The sequence below is a fragment of the Urocampus carinirostris genome, chromosome 2 (assembly GCF_059441175.1).
Source record: "Urocampus carinirostris isolate Australia breed hairy pipefish chromosome 2, RoL_Ucar_1.0, whole genome shotgun sequence".
NCBI classification, from domain to species: Eukaryota; Metazoa; Chordata; class Actinopteri; order Syngnathiformes; family Syngnathidae; genus Urocampus; species Urocampus carinirostris.
Window position 1 is genome coordinate 28,923,091 of NC_142350.1, and position 15,321 is coordinate 28,938,411.

Sequence of the window (15,321 nt, forward strand, 5' to 3'; positions counted from 1 at the left end):
ATGATATGCAAATATAATTAAGTAGAATTTTCTTATTCAATTATTAATTCATTTTCTGCATTAAATTATTGTTGGCTCTCTTAAATGAGTTAAGCCGAAAAATCCGGTTCTCTAAAAATACTAGACTTTCTTTCACTACACAACTACCACGGAATGATGCATGATGGGAAATCACCAGGCGACAGACGCATGCACGCAGTAGCATCAAACCGCTTGCTTCGTTTGCAACGGGAAAAAAAACGACACCGAGATAGAGGCTACCGCGGCGAACTCGTTTGACTTGATTGATTTGCCTTTTCGTGATAGTCAGTGTTTCCGTACAGATTTTAAAAATAATAAACTTACTTTTTACAGCAAAAACGTACAGGTTGACAGGTACGTATTCAGCCCATTTTGGGGTCTGCTCAAGCACCCCTCAAAATTATAGTATTTTTAAAACTCTCTTTTTCATAATCAAGGATGAGATAGGCTTAAATATTGTAAAAAACAAAACACTATATTTAAAAAAAAAGGTTAACTCCATCTGATTCCTAGCACCGCTTTTACTTTTCTTACTATGACTTTGTTATAATCAACCTGGGTCAATTTGGGGTTCAAAGCTTTGGTGTGCTGGGCGCACAGTGTCTAATGCAACTTGCATTAGATTCAATGTCGCTAAAATGAGGACTAATATAGCAAAGTCATAGTATTGGGTGGTAAAAGTTGTTCAAAATAACCACTGTATAACATACTCTCACCGTAATACAGCACAGCCTCCACAGACTCTGCCGATATACCACAAGTGACATTAGGCAAGCGACAGAGAAGCGGGGAGGGGGGAGAGAGCAGTGCTAAGAATCAAATGGACTGAACCATTTCAAGGCAGTGGGGCATTTCAACGCTTTTTTTTTTACCTTTTCTCTAGCGCTTTTCATAGTATTTAAAGGGACAGTGAGTAATATTTAGTGCCTCTTAGTGGTACACAGAAACTTTTATTTGGTAAAAAAAAATCTTTGATCTGAATTACCGTTCATGAATCCCTTCCTGTGGTGTGTCTTGGGCAAGAGCAGCCTGGCGCTGCCCATCCCTCTCCAGGCTGATTTTTTTGGGAAGGGGTTTGCTCTCCCATATGAATACCAGGCAATGACATAGATGAACTATCATGCCAATGTTAATTTTTATTAAAGAAAAAAATCATAGGTAAAGAAATTTGTATTTATTTTACATAGTGGAATCCATACCTAAGGTTAGTCTGTCGTCTTGCTGCAGCACGGTTTTTTGTTCACATTAGATAACAGTGCCATCTAGAGGTCAAATGTTACACACTGGGGCTTTAAGCCTATCTTGCCATTTAGTAAGGAATACACAGTTGTAAAAATGCTATATTTTTTGGGAGTGCTTGAGCACCTCCCAAAACGGGCTGGTTATGCTCATGTGTTAAGGTTTAATCATACAGAAACCTTTGCTTAATTACAATAGAATTGTCTTAATTGTCAATTATATCAACGTGGTGAAACAGTGTGCACACGTGACTAGACTTGGCACTCCTGGTTAAACACATGATAAAGGCTTAATAGAGAAAAACAAGATAAAACACTGTCAAAAAATATTCACAATGTTGTGCTTAGTGACTGGCTTAGGTTATATTAATAGTGCAATGAAAAATTGTGCATTGTAACAATAGTTCAATGAAAGTAAGATAGATAGATAGATAGATAGATAGATAGATAGATAGATAGATAGATAGATAGATAGATAGATAGATACTTTATTCATCTCCGAAGGGAAATTCACATTTCCAGCAGCTTCCCTGAGCTGAGAACAGTACAATAATAAAGCAAAAAGAATACAATATACAAATACCCAGTGTGACGTGCAAATGCCCACTGTAGCGTGTTATATAGAATATCTAAATAGTGCTACACAGAATACATATTGCAATACAATTCAGTAATATGCAATGTAGGTGGTGTGGTTTAATGTTGGCTTTTACTCTGCCGGGTAGAGTTAAAGAGCCTCATGGCATGAGGAAAAAAAGATCTCTTCAGTCTAATGCAACATTTGTAGCAACAAAAGTTCCAAGATACTTATCTTGGAAGATATATATTTTCAGTTTTGTGCGCTTGTTATGGGTGGTGTCGGCCCTGGGGAAGAAACTGTTTCTAAGCCTGTTCATCCTTGTTCTGAGGAGCCTGTGGCGTCTACCAGAAAGCAACAGGTCGAAGAGGTGATGGTTGGGTGAGAAGGCTTAAAACACTCTCATATTCAATAGCTAATGATTGATGTTGACCTCAATCACCTTGTCTTCTTGTCCCTGAGAGAGAAGGATGACGGTTTGTGCATTTTGAGCCATTGTAGCGGAACTTGGACCTGATGTTTGCCATCATCTAGACTCTAAAGCAGAGGTGGGGAACAAGTTTGAGACAAAGAGCCGAAATTTTTAACTGTGATAGTCAAAGAGCCACACCACGCACTGACCTGCCATGACAGACACACACAGACACACACAATTAAAAACATATTATTTCCAATAACACACTCCTCTCCTTTTAATACAACAAGTAGCGTTCTTGTGTTGATTTCATGGAAAGTGTCCACCCTCAATACCCAAAAACCTAAACATGAAACAAGGCAAAGAGCCACAGTATATAGAAAATATGATGAGGCAAAGAGCCGCATTCTTATTGGCCAAGAGCCGCATGCGGCTCTTAGTCACATGTTCGCCACCCCTGCTTTAGAGGCTGCTGCATTGGTCAAAATTTTGGAACAGGAGGCTGTCAGTAGACCTAAGATTTATGGCCCGAGCCCGAACCCGAACCCGAACCCGAGGCAATTTCGGGCCGGGTCGGGCCTGAAATGTCAGTCATACGGTCGGGTCGGGTTCGGTCCTGCTTTTTTTTTTCTTTTTTTCTTTTTTTAAATTAATTAATAATTATAAATATATGTCCATTAAAAATATATACTTAAACTATGTATGGATACTTTGTGATTGCGGAAATCATAGCGTACAGTGACGTTGGTGACTTTTCCATCCGCATTAACAAACGCATTTTGTAAAATACGATCGCGCTTTATTGTTTAAATAAACGCGTTATATAGACTAGGATCTCCCAATTGTTATAATTAGCTCGCTTTATTGTTTTAATAAGCGTTTTATATAGAATACGATCGCTTTTGTCGGAAGCGTACATTGACGTTGGTGACATTTTCATCCGCGTTAAAAAACGCAATTTGCAGAATAAAATCACGCTTTATTGTTTAAATAAACGCGTTATATAGACTAGGATCTCCCAATTATTATAATTAGCTCGCTTTATTGTTTTAATAAGCGTTTTATATAGAATACGATCAGGGGGGGGGGGGGGGATTTGCATAGGAGTCGGAAAAGGGCACAACACGTCAACACCCCCTCAATGAAAGTGCTGCGCTACAATCTTAAGGACGTACTACTACTGCTGCTGTGGATTATGGCCCAATGATCAAGTCGTCAAAATGACGGACGCCCTTAAATGTTTTCGCTACCTCAAAAAAAAAAAAACGTCAATGACAGATTGTCGCTTAATGTAACATCTGCAGTGCAGACACAGAAATATAAAAGATGAAAATGTTTATACAGTTTTATTTAACTTAGGCCTAGATGTTGTAACAAAAGGCAGAGTTTAATTTGTTATCATAAATCACCCCTCCTTATAAATAAAATATGTAATTTCGGGCCCCTTTCGGGCCGGGCCAGCAAATCCAGTTAATTAGTCGGGCTCGGTCCGGGTCGGGTTTAATACCCCTCGGGCCTGCGTCGGGCTCGGGTGCTTTTTTTTGGCCCGATCTTACCTCTAGCTGTCAGCTGGATTCTGTTGTCACCGATATTTTATGTTGAGGATGTCTGTGTATTGTCAGTTGATGCCCTTGCAACACCTATTGTAGCCTGGTCATCCTGAATGGGGTTTACAGTATCTCATCCCTTTCTCAGGGTTTCAATTCCTCATGCTGAGGTTTTTGAGTTTTTCCTTGCATTCATGTAGGTTTGAGATCAGGGGATGATATAATAATAGTCTGAATAGCCCTGGTGTGACAGCTTACTGAATTACAAGTTAGCCCTTGCCTGATCAAAAGCTTTGTTTTTCAAGATTATTGCTGTACATAAAAATCATTGAATTTTTTGTTCGCCACAATGGCAACACTTACATGACAGAAACATAACCCTAATAGTTCTACCTACTCTGCCAATGACTTTGTGGAATTTTTAATAAAAGGATTTAGCTGATCCAGAGAGAAATTTTAAATGCACATTCTGCAACCTCATCCTACCTTAAAGATTCTGAAGTTTAACCGGCAGTCCAGTTTTAGTGATTGATAGTCTTACACAAATGATCAGAAGGGCAAAACGAACTACTTGCTTGCTTGAGTAGCAGTTTCCAGTTTCACAGATCTGTTTGGGATCTTAGAAGGTGTTGTTGTCGTCATGCACTTACTGGAAAGATTTTTACACTTTAGCTATGTTTTTCTTATTGATTTTCATTTTGTTTTGTGTTACCAATGCAAAATATACCACCCTGGTCATGCTGGAAGGGGGATTACCACTTGTGGGGCCCCTTCTCATGGTGTCTTATTTTCCTCATGTTGAGGCTTGAGTTTTTTCTTGCCCACATGTTGGTTTAAGATCAGGAGATGGTGTATTGTAACATGTGCAGTCCTTTGAGACATTTTGTGATCAAGGTCTTCACAAAGAAATGTGACTTGACTTGACCCTTTCAGAGTGCACTGCTGCGGTATCAAAAGCCGACAATGTGCTCCAGACTGGGAAGTGAGCAGCCAATGATCTTCTGGGATGTGTTGATAACTGTCTGTAATTCTATCCTGTCCGCTGCCGTGCTGCCAGCATAACATAATTCAGGAAAGCAACAACTTCATAACATTGATTTTTTTAGGCAGTCTACACCAATAAAAACTTTGTTTTTTTTAACTTCTTGAATGAAATAAAAAGGCAACTTGTTAACAGTACTCTTTTTCAATCTGTGCGAGTGATGTTAAATCGGGGGAGGCTTCAACCTTTTCTCCAATAATTAACCTGGTAATAACATAGTAACAAAAATAATTTGTTATTTTAGGAATGCATATCAAACTGGGTGCCCTTTGCGCTAATCAGTAGCAAAAAGTAGCTGGTCTTGAAAAAGGTTGGAGACCCTGAGTGTAGATCTTAGATCTTCACACATTTACTTTAGTAAAAGCATTAAGTATTGCATTCTAAAACTACTCTTTAAGGGTTTTTTTTTTCTTGTAAACTCACTCAAGTAGGAGTAAACGTGAACCATTCTTAACAACCTTGGTTCCTTGCTAGGTGAAAATTGTGACTTTGTGGTTTTGCAATTTGTTTGATGAAAAAAAATGAATGTTGTTGGTGTTTCCTAGATTTTTTTAAAGCTACCTTCAACATCCTGGCTCCGAGGGACAAATTCAGGACTACAGAATAGGAACTATGTCGATTTTGGCTACCTCTTAAACTTCTATTTGAGGGAGTGTAGAAGAGGTGTATTTAAAAAATGGTTCAAATAAAATAAGTGAGTAATGTTTTAAGAAGCTGGAATCTGGTCATAACTATACGTTTCCTAGAAGTTACTTACAAATGATCTTCTTTCATCATCTGACAGCAAAACAACGCCACATTCATCATGCATGGGTGGGTTTGAGGTCTGCTATTTTCAGGCCACTCTGTTTTGGTTGGTTGACGTCACACATTCCGACCCATAAGCCCCCTCCACAAATTCCACATTGCACTGTTTGAACCTCATCGGTACAGTATATGGGTGAGTTTCTGCTTGGAACAACATTTCATGTCCGCATCTTTCTCTTACTCTGATTTTTCTCTAAAATCTGTAAAACGTTTATACAAAATACTTTCATTATTCACTCTAAGGGAGTGATAATGACAATATTGTATATTAATATTATAAAAAATATTAACTTCACATAGTATCGATGTATAAGTTTGAGAATAAAACCTTTGGTAAAATGTTTTTTAGGGAATGGAAGGGTGGAAAACAACTTAGAGGCACCGTTTAAGAAAACAAGCTGTAATTATAATTGTATGCATCCCTGAGCTTGACCACTATGTATTTCTTAGTGTTAAACATGTGTTATAATAAAATCATAAAACCTAGGATATGTTTTCCCAAATCATGACACAAAAATGTTGCAGTAAAAAAAAAAAAATCACCCACGAAGTATAAGCCGCCATAGTGAGCTTTAAATCCCATCTGATGTGACGAGTCGCCTGACTCGAGTATAATTAAAATGTTTTTAGGGCACCGTATACATACAGGTTTGAGAGGGTCAGGGTGGGGGGGATACAATCATAGCTCTGCACCAAGAAATGCTCCTTCAACTGCTTTGTGCTCACCACTGCATTTGTGGTATGTGATGTCAATAGTAAGCAGTTCAAATGCAAATACCGTAGTCATTCAGCACTTCACAATATCACATTTGAAAACAGTGTAAGGTTACCATATGTTTACTTCAACGACAACCTTACGTAATATAATTTTAAGGAGGTTTCCTCTTGGAACTGTTGCATTTGAAGCGTGCCACACTCTTTTATCCACGGGAAGTCTTTTGTATCTCATCATGGGCAATTCCTGCTGTACATATTAAGTATAAAGTAGAACTATTACCAGATGAGTCACAGTGGTTATAATAAGTGGTTGTAGTCGTCATGGCAACCGCAGAGCTGACATTAAAAACTTGCAAAAATGAAACCAGGGCTGTCTGACATAATCCACTGTTGAAGGAAATGTTTTAAATGGCCCCGTTTTAATGAATGGATACATATTTAGATTTGTAGTGACCTCATATCAAGTAGCAATTCCTGTTGAGGATTAAAATTACCTTTCCGTATTTTTCAGACAAAACTACTCCATCAACTTTTCTCCCCTGTCCTTCTACAACGCCACAGTGGAAAGCATTCTGGAATATGGTATCACCAAATGGTATGCTGGGAGCACAGAAGTGGTCAGGAAAACACCCAGAAAGTAATCAACACAGCTGAAAAGATCATCGGCCGCTCTCTACCCAGTCTAGAAGAGGTTGCCGGCTTGCGATACCGAAGCAGAGTCATTGACATTATATAACACAAATTCCACCGTCTCTTTGACCTATTGCCCTCTGGTAGGCGCTAGAGGTCCCTCAAAACATGGAGAAACAGGCTCAGAGACACCTCCTTCAAATGGCCAACCCCATATGAAATGCACAAAACTGTGAAAACATATCTTGTAACTATTTTGGGTTTATTTATTTTTGTGGTTTCCAAATAAATATATGCTATTGCACAAAACTGCAAAAAAACTTAAATTTTTATAAATCTTGTGAGTTCTATTTTAATTGCGGCAGCTAAATTATATTACACTTATAATTCATTGCACTATTGTTACAATGCACTAATCTTTTTCATTGAATTATTATTATAACTTAGTCCAGTTTTTCTAAGCGCGGCTGTAAATACTATTCTTTTGGCCTGTTCATACGTATTGTCTTTTATTTTTTTTCTATTCGGTCTTTATATTAAATCTTTTAACCTGGGGATCCATGTCTGATCTCGCTACACGTAAGGTTTACAACGTTGGTATCAATGACAATAAAAACAATTCTAATTCTAAATTTTGGTATCTAAAGGTATTTAGAAATCTAAAAAATGATTCAGTTTGAAATCATGAAGTTCAACTCCCAGTGGCAACACCCTATATTTAGCACTCTCACCTCCTGCTGTGACAGCACTTAACAAGCAGAACGCAAAGCAGTAACAAAAAGAATACAACAGCTCATTGCCGCTTTGCTCCCCCCCCCAAATTCCCACTGTCTTTTCCTGTTATTCCCGACTGCTCAACGGCATTTCCTGTCACCTGACACATTGCAGGAATATTAGAAAAAAGTTCATGTGATCAGCGGAAAAATGTTCAGTTTAGCTGCTGTCTGGGCGCTTGATTTGGCAGTGACTCCCCAAAAAAACACCACCTAATTCCGCAGAACATGCTGAAATGTCATTATTTAAAAACTGGAGCAGAGACTCACTGATTGTAAAAATAGAAACATTTCCTCATCTTTCTGTTACATTCTTGACATACTAAGGCAGGGTTCGGGAACCTTTTTTATCCAAAGAGCCATTCGAGCAAAAGCGTTTCTTTATTTTGAGAGAGATCGAGCAATACCATATATTTTAAGGCAAAATTTAACAAAACTGCCAAACCCGCTCTCCAGACAAAAACAGTCTTCAATACATTTTATTTCACTGTGAAAATTTAATAATTTCATTAAATCTAAGAAATAATAATACAGCCCGTGTCTCATATCAACAAACATACAACTTTAAATTCGTCTCCCTCCCACAGTTACTTAAAAACATTGAGGCTCAATTTGACCTTCATTTTTTCCTGTAAATAATCATTTCAGAAAGAGGTGCAAGCAGTTGTTCTGTAAAAATATAAAAATAAAAAATACGGAAAATGAAGTTTCCGGCTGTACAGTATTTCCCTTCAGCGCAGTGGCGAGAGAGAGTGAAGGGTGCTGTGAGTGCAGAGATCTGCCTACCCTCATCACTCACCCAAAAAAATCCATCCCCTCCAACCGTTGACACAATCAACTACCGTTCACCCAATCAAATTGCTCTGTGACTTGGCTGGTGATTTGGGGTGGTAACAGTTTGCTCTATGGGTTTTTTATCATAAAATGTTTCTATAGTGAACATACATTATTCAATGAGCTTCTATATAAGGGATTCCTTAGCGACAGAGCCAAAACGGGGTCTGATGGTGTGATACCTTGACTGTAAACAGTAGTGGAAACTGTGCCCATTATCTACTAGACTGAACTATTCTCATTACTAGTGTTAAATTGGTTTGCCATGTGCCTAAATCTGATAAAAGCATATTAGTTTGGACAATACAGATGAAACTTGGATGAGCAAACTTCTATCTCCGAATCCATATGTCCTCATGAAAAGAGCCATATATTGCTCGCAAGCAATAGGTTCCGGACCCATGTACTAAGGTATTTCGTGAGGCTTTGTGAGTACAAATAAAGCTGTTCTTTTGGTGAATATGCCAAACGCTGCTTAACAACCACCACATAAAAAAATCTGCAACGACCAACTTAGTCAAGAGAGATTCGGGGGACGATGAGGTGAGAACACTTGGCAAATGCTAGTTGTGGTGTCATGGGACTCGAGGGGAATCTGAGCAATGATTGGAATCTTGAGTGGTATTTGGGTCCTTGTCAGGAGAGTCAAGAGGGCTTGACAAAATTGAGAGAGGTTTGTTTTTCCTGTTTTCTTTTGGAAAGAGAAAATAAGACACTGTAAGATGTCAACATTTTAAGCAAAACATTTATGTCAACAATATGTTCAGTTCCAATGGCGAATATTCGCATAGTGCCCCGTGATACATTTTTGTCACAATGTTTTATCAATAAAACAGCAAATTTTCGTTTAAAAAAATACATTATTTTGTAATGAACCATTAAAAAAGGAACACCCCTATAAAATACATTATATATTTGCATTAATACATAATAACAATCATACTTTACACATCTAATCATAATTCAAGTTTAGGGGAGGGAGAATGGGTAGTTGCATATGATTTGTTTTTGGGTGAACTTTTAATGTTTACACATACATGCACTTTAACATTTCTATCAAGTCAAACCTCGAGGTAAGTCCAATGTATTTTATTTCCCTCAAAGCTTCAATGTGTAATATTTGACCACTAGATGGCACTGTGTTGTCTGGTGCCACAGTACCACAGAGCAGATACCGAACAAAATCCGCGGTGACCTCACCGTGTAAAAGAAAAACAAATTTCTCGACTTGTAGTTTTGTATTAAAAAATAAAATAGTATGATAGTTTCAGGAAACCTGCCTAGTACTCAAAAAAATTGTACCAATAGGAATAAAAAAAAAATGTATGCACTGTCCATTTAACGTTAAATTAAAGTCATTTTCACCCAGTGCTCATTATGTCATCAAAATACATTTACATTTAAGCAAACCTTATAAAAATTGTAAATTTCCTATCGGTAACACGGTCTAGAAAAAACTACCGTAATAGTCATTTTGCTGCAAAAAGACGGAATTGTTTGGTGGAATTCGTGATTATTTTTTACTGGTGGACATTTAAATACTACTGTAGTAATAAAAAGTCTTGCAGGACAAAATAATGACTTTCAATTACTGCTCCCACAAGATTTATACTGTATCATGATAGATATGAATTACAAAGACCCCTCGCTTCTTTGCGCTTCGGTTATTGCCGGTTGACTTCATCGCAGATTTTGAATTGAATTGATTTAGTCTTAATTGTCATTTATATCAACATAGTTTGCATTGTGTTCTGTTAAGACAGCAAGGACAGATTAGGGAGGGGACTCTTGGTAGGGTGGGGGTGACTGTGTGTGCGCAACTGTGATAGTTAGTTAGTGTATGCTGTCAAACGGCAGGCAGGCGCTGCCTTGGTAAAAAAACTGTGAATCATAATGAACTGCTACCTTTTAGAGACGCATTACTTTAAAAAGAAATTCATCCATTAAATAGTACTCCGAGGAATTACGAAGAGGGCAACAAAATGTTGATCACTGGCGGGTGCTCTGTGGACGACTATCGGGTTTCAGAAGTGGCATCGGTGAAAAGGAAAGAGCGCTTGCCAACACCAGGTCTGTTAGCCATGAAATGGGTGACTTGGAGCTGAAATTCGTGGGAAACAGCTTCATTCGGTCAGTTTTGTTTTAATCATGACGAAGATCTGGTTTAATTCAAGGACACCCGATGCCAGTGTGCTGCTAGCCGGCCACCCACTCAATTGCTTTCTTACACTGAACTCAGATTACGTTTTACTTTTGTGTAATGACAAATAAACCATTCATTCAACTGCAATTATGTGCTGTGTGTTACTTTTTGTAGGTCAATAATTGCTAATTTCTTAGTCATAAACTCTGTTGGTAATGACGTCACCTCGAGGTAAATTTAACCCTTTGGGGGCTTTTATGAAGGTACGAAGCTACTTCAGTGATTTTTCGCAGATTTTTCTGTTCCCCATTAACAGCAAAAAAACAGGTGATATCTGTACTTCAAAATTAACATTCGCCCAGCACCCATGTGACTTTCCAGTGTATAACAGCCAGAAGCAGAACATCAACATCCGACCAGGAAATTGATGAGGGCAGTCCGTGGAGAAAGGATGGCTTTCTTGATGTCAACATCTCTGAGAAGAGTTTGTCCGAGTGGGCTCTCCATCACCAGTTTCTGCACCTGCTCTACATCTTTGGACACCAGCATGGGCACGGTCACCTTCCCACAAACTTTGTTGTTAATCTGCGGGTGACAATAAAGAAACAAATCAAATGCTAACACCAAATTCCTTGTTTGGCATGAAAATAAAACATTGTCCTTTGGCATGCAACTGACTCTTCCAACCTATACTTAGTGGTAGTTCGAAGAAGTGTGTGCATTGACGTAGGTTTAGAAGCCATTATACATCATAAGCGTCAGTCTGTGTGTGAAGCTGCCCTTGAATAAGTTTGTGCACGCGTTTGCTAAGAGTCCATCCAGGGACGGCGTCTCAAAGTGTGTGATTAGAGCAGTGTTCCCCAACCTTGTTTTATCCGAGGTACGCTGTTTTTCATGAAGAAAAAAATCACAATGGCCGTCGAAAATGTTTGAAAATCAATACCTGCACCAATTTCATTTATTTCATTTCTCAATGTACGTTTTCTTTTTTTAAGCTTAAAGGTACTGTACAGCATGTGGAACTTTTCTACTTGCTGACGCAGCTTCTAGCCTCTGTCAATAATAATAATAATAATATAATAATTTCCTTGTATTGTCATTCTGTGTAACAATGTACACAGAACGAAATGTCGATTGCATCTGACCCGATGCAGCCGCAGCCAAGAGAGGGCGCCGCCGACCACTTTTTAAGTCTTAGGAATGACTCGGCCGGGGCGCGAACCCGAACCTAGCTTCTCATGTTGCGCGTGCATTTCTTAGACGCGCTTGAATCAACTCTTCTTGGAGCTTGGGTTGGCTTTTGGAGTGTACTTAAAACAGGAATTGTCTTACATTTACACTTTCATGCTAACAAAAAACTGCGGTGACAAGCATTAAGTCACTCTCCAACATCCCCCCCTCTACTTTGACCTAATATGTTAAGTGTCCAGGAACAGTGTTGCTAAAAATAAGATAAAAGCAGATGGGTGCAGTGGAAAAAAATAATTAAAGGCTCTTTGAACTTAGTTGGGCATTGTTAGCACATACCTTATAGATTAAACTTTTAAGGAAAGCTCAAACAACCCACCCCAATTTTAAATTATTATGTCAAAATTGACAGTATAAAGTTTTTTTTCTTTTTGATCATTTGGTCTCTGTGGATATAATGTAGGTCAGTCATTTTGATAAATAATTTTGCTGTTATTTAGGATTTTACTATATTTTCAAATTATTTTAACGGTTCAATATTTATTACATTTTGTTTTATTAGAAAACTATTTCTAAATATAAAATGCTTAAAATGAGCAAAATAATCTGGCTGTGGAACCAAAAAACATTTTGTTTCTTTTTTGTAAAATCATTTTAAAGTTGCAAAATATTTTTACCTGGTTTTATATATTTTTTAGCAGATTCATCAAAATAATTAAGTACGTAATTATATACATTTCCTTGTATCATCTTATGAGCAGATAATTCATGTTTGTAAATAGAACAAAAATATTTATATGCTGACATCTATTCATATGGATGAATGTTACTCGACTAATCACTGGAAGAAAGCAAAAGTATTGACCAATGGGATGTTTTTTGTAAATATGAATTTTGGTAATTTCTTCGGCACACTAGTAGAAGGACACCGGATTATACAGGGTTCGTAAACCTTTTTTATAGGCAAATTCAAGCACTTTTTAAGGACTTTCAAAGCCAATTGTCCATTTTCTTCAGTTCCTAAAAAGGCAAAATCAAGTGCCATTTTAAAAAACAAGAGCCTAAACCATAGTTTCAAACACTAACTCTATCCATATCCTTATTTTGGAAACCTAAATTTGGTTTAAAACCCTAACTTGCAGCCCAAACCCTGGCTCCTAACTCTAGTTCTTCATCTAACCCTTTGCTGTCACCCTTGCCAAAACCCTGTTTAGAATCGTAACCCTAGCTCTAAACCTATTTTGGAACCCTATATTCACTTTAGAACCTGAACATGGAGCTCAAACCCTAGTTGCTGGCCCTTACCCTGTTTCAAACCGTAACCCTAGCTGTAAACCTATTCTGGAACCCTACATTCAGTTTAAAACCCCAACATGGAGCTTCAACCATAGTTCTTAACCGTGAACAGACACCTAACTTGAGCTGTAAACCCCAACTCCAATACTGTTTCAGAACTCTAAATTCATTTTAATGCCCTAAGGAGCCTAAACCTTAGTTTCTAACCCTAGCCCCAATCCCATTTTGGAGGCATAAAACAAGTTTAAAACCCTTATTTGAAGCCCAAACCCTAGCTTCTTACCGTAGCCCAACAACTTACCTAATAAACATGGCAAGAATTTTAAGCCATTAAAAGAACTTCACCCAAAATACAAGCTCGTTTCAAACCTCGAAAACACAAATTTAAAATTCAAGCATTTTAAGTACCTGTGAGAACCCTGATTTGAGGACACAAGCAGTGGATGAGGAAGCCCACAACAAAGGGACTCTTGTGAGTCAGCTCATCACCAGCCAGCACTCTGAACTACACTATTTACTGCGCGCATGAGGAGGTAAACACAAAATAAGTTGGCGTAACATAAACAGATCAAAGTAAAAAGGAAACAGCTGTGAAAAGAAAGCTTCCATTATTTTTTTTCATATTCAAGTAGAAGCACCATATTAAATTTTTGTGTGTGTATGTATGTGCCTCAGAGAAAGATTAGTCATGTGTCAAAGAGAGGCAGAAAAGTGAAGTCAATTAAAATACTGCATTTATAAGGGAAATTGTCAAAAATTGTGCAAGTTGAAACGGGAGTGTCAGCGTAGCACTTGGTGTTTGAAATCAATGTCAATTATTTTCCGGGATATCCTTTGAATATGTTAGAGCAGGGGTCGGGAACCTATGCCTAGCGAGCAATATATGGCTCTTTTTAGGAGTACATCTGACTCAGGGATAAAATTATACTAATGTAATGAGTTCCAATTCTTATAAGCACGGAGTCAAGTTTATTGCGTGCACAGCTGATGTAATGCTAACTGTGTACACTGTCCAGTCCCGTATAATAAGAGCATATTCCAACTACAGTTTAAAGTAAAGGCGTCACACCAACATGTGTGTATGTCGCTAAGAAATCCTTTTAATGGAAGTTCATTATACAATTTATGTTCACTGTTGAGACACTTGATAAAACCCACAGAAAAACAGCCAGAAACGCCACACAGAGCTATTGATTGGGAAAGCAGTAGGGATGGGCAGAACTATAGAGGGCTCCGCGCTTTGTGCTAAAAATAGTAACACGGCTTCGTGCCGCCATCTTGGAAGTCTGTCGATTACAAGCGGTGATAGCGAGAGGAGCAAATATTTACTCAGTTTGTCTATTTATTTACTCAACTAGCTTCGTTTGTGTACGGATTTTGTCCATCAACACTATGGAAAACTACGTGGAGAGTTCAGACAAGCAAGCACGCTGCGAAGTTGCATTTTATTGGAAAATTGGATCCCTACAAAATTAAAAACAAGGACTGGAAGTCTGATCCCGATTTGTTGCCGTGTGTGACTTACATCGAACTTGTTAACTATCTTATTTTCCACCCAAGTCCCTTTAGTGAACTGAAGGATTTTTAAAATTACAAAAGTATGGAAGCCTACGACAGATTTGTGTCTGGTTGGGTTCGGGATGTGTCTGTGCACACAAGCGAAGGTGATGAAAACAAGACTGTGAAAGGGAAAGTTCTACATTCTCAGAGTTTGTCTCAGCCAAGTTTACAACCATTGATCATTGTTGACAAGTCATCATCGATTCTATGTGCCCATTGCAACTGTGTTGCAGGTTTAGGGGAATGTTGTTCTCATGTTGCTTCCCTTTTGTTCTATGTTGAACAACCCGGCAAAGGCAACGCTTCTCCGAACGGCGCACCGGTGGCTAAGTTAGCTTAGCTTTCGGGGGCTTTAAATCCTCTGTTGACGCGAGTTGACTGAGGAATGGAGACTCTCTTTCCCTGAAACCGCGTTGAATTTTGCCACCAAAATAGTGTACGAATGAGAAACGGAGTTCGGTTTTTAAATGTCGTTTTCGGCGAAATACCTCACATATATGTTATCAAAGTAGTTTGGGGTCGTCGAGCTGTTG

The 15,321-nt window shown here is 38.3% G+C and overlaps 1 protein-coding gene across 1 annotated transcript in view; it reads right to left on the bottom strand.

Annotated features, from left to right (window-relative positions):
* Positions 1–9,326: 9,326 nt before the first annotated feature.
* The window catches only part of lars2 (leucyl-tRNA synthetase 2, mitochondrial), a 53,709-nt gene continuing 47,714 nt past the window's right edge, over positions 9,327–15,321 (bottom strand). Inside the window, exon 21 of the mRNA XM_088326134.1 lies at positions 9,327–11,329. Coding sequence (XP_088182260.1) covers positions 11,150–11,329 — 180 coding nt within the window. The 3' untranslated portion in view covers positions 9,327–11,149. The remainder of the gene's footprint in view (positions 11,330–15,321) is intronic.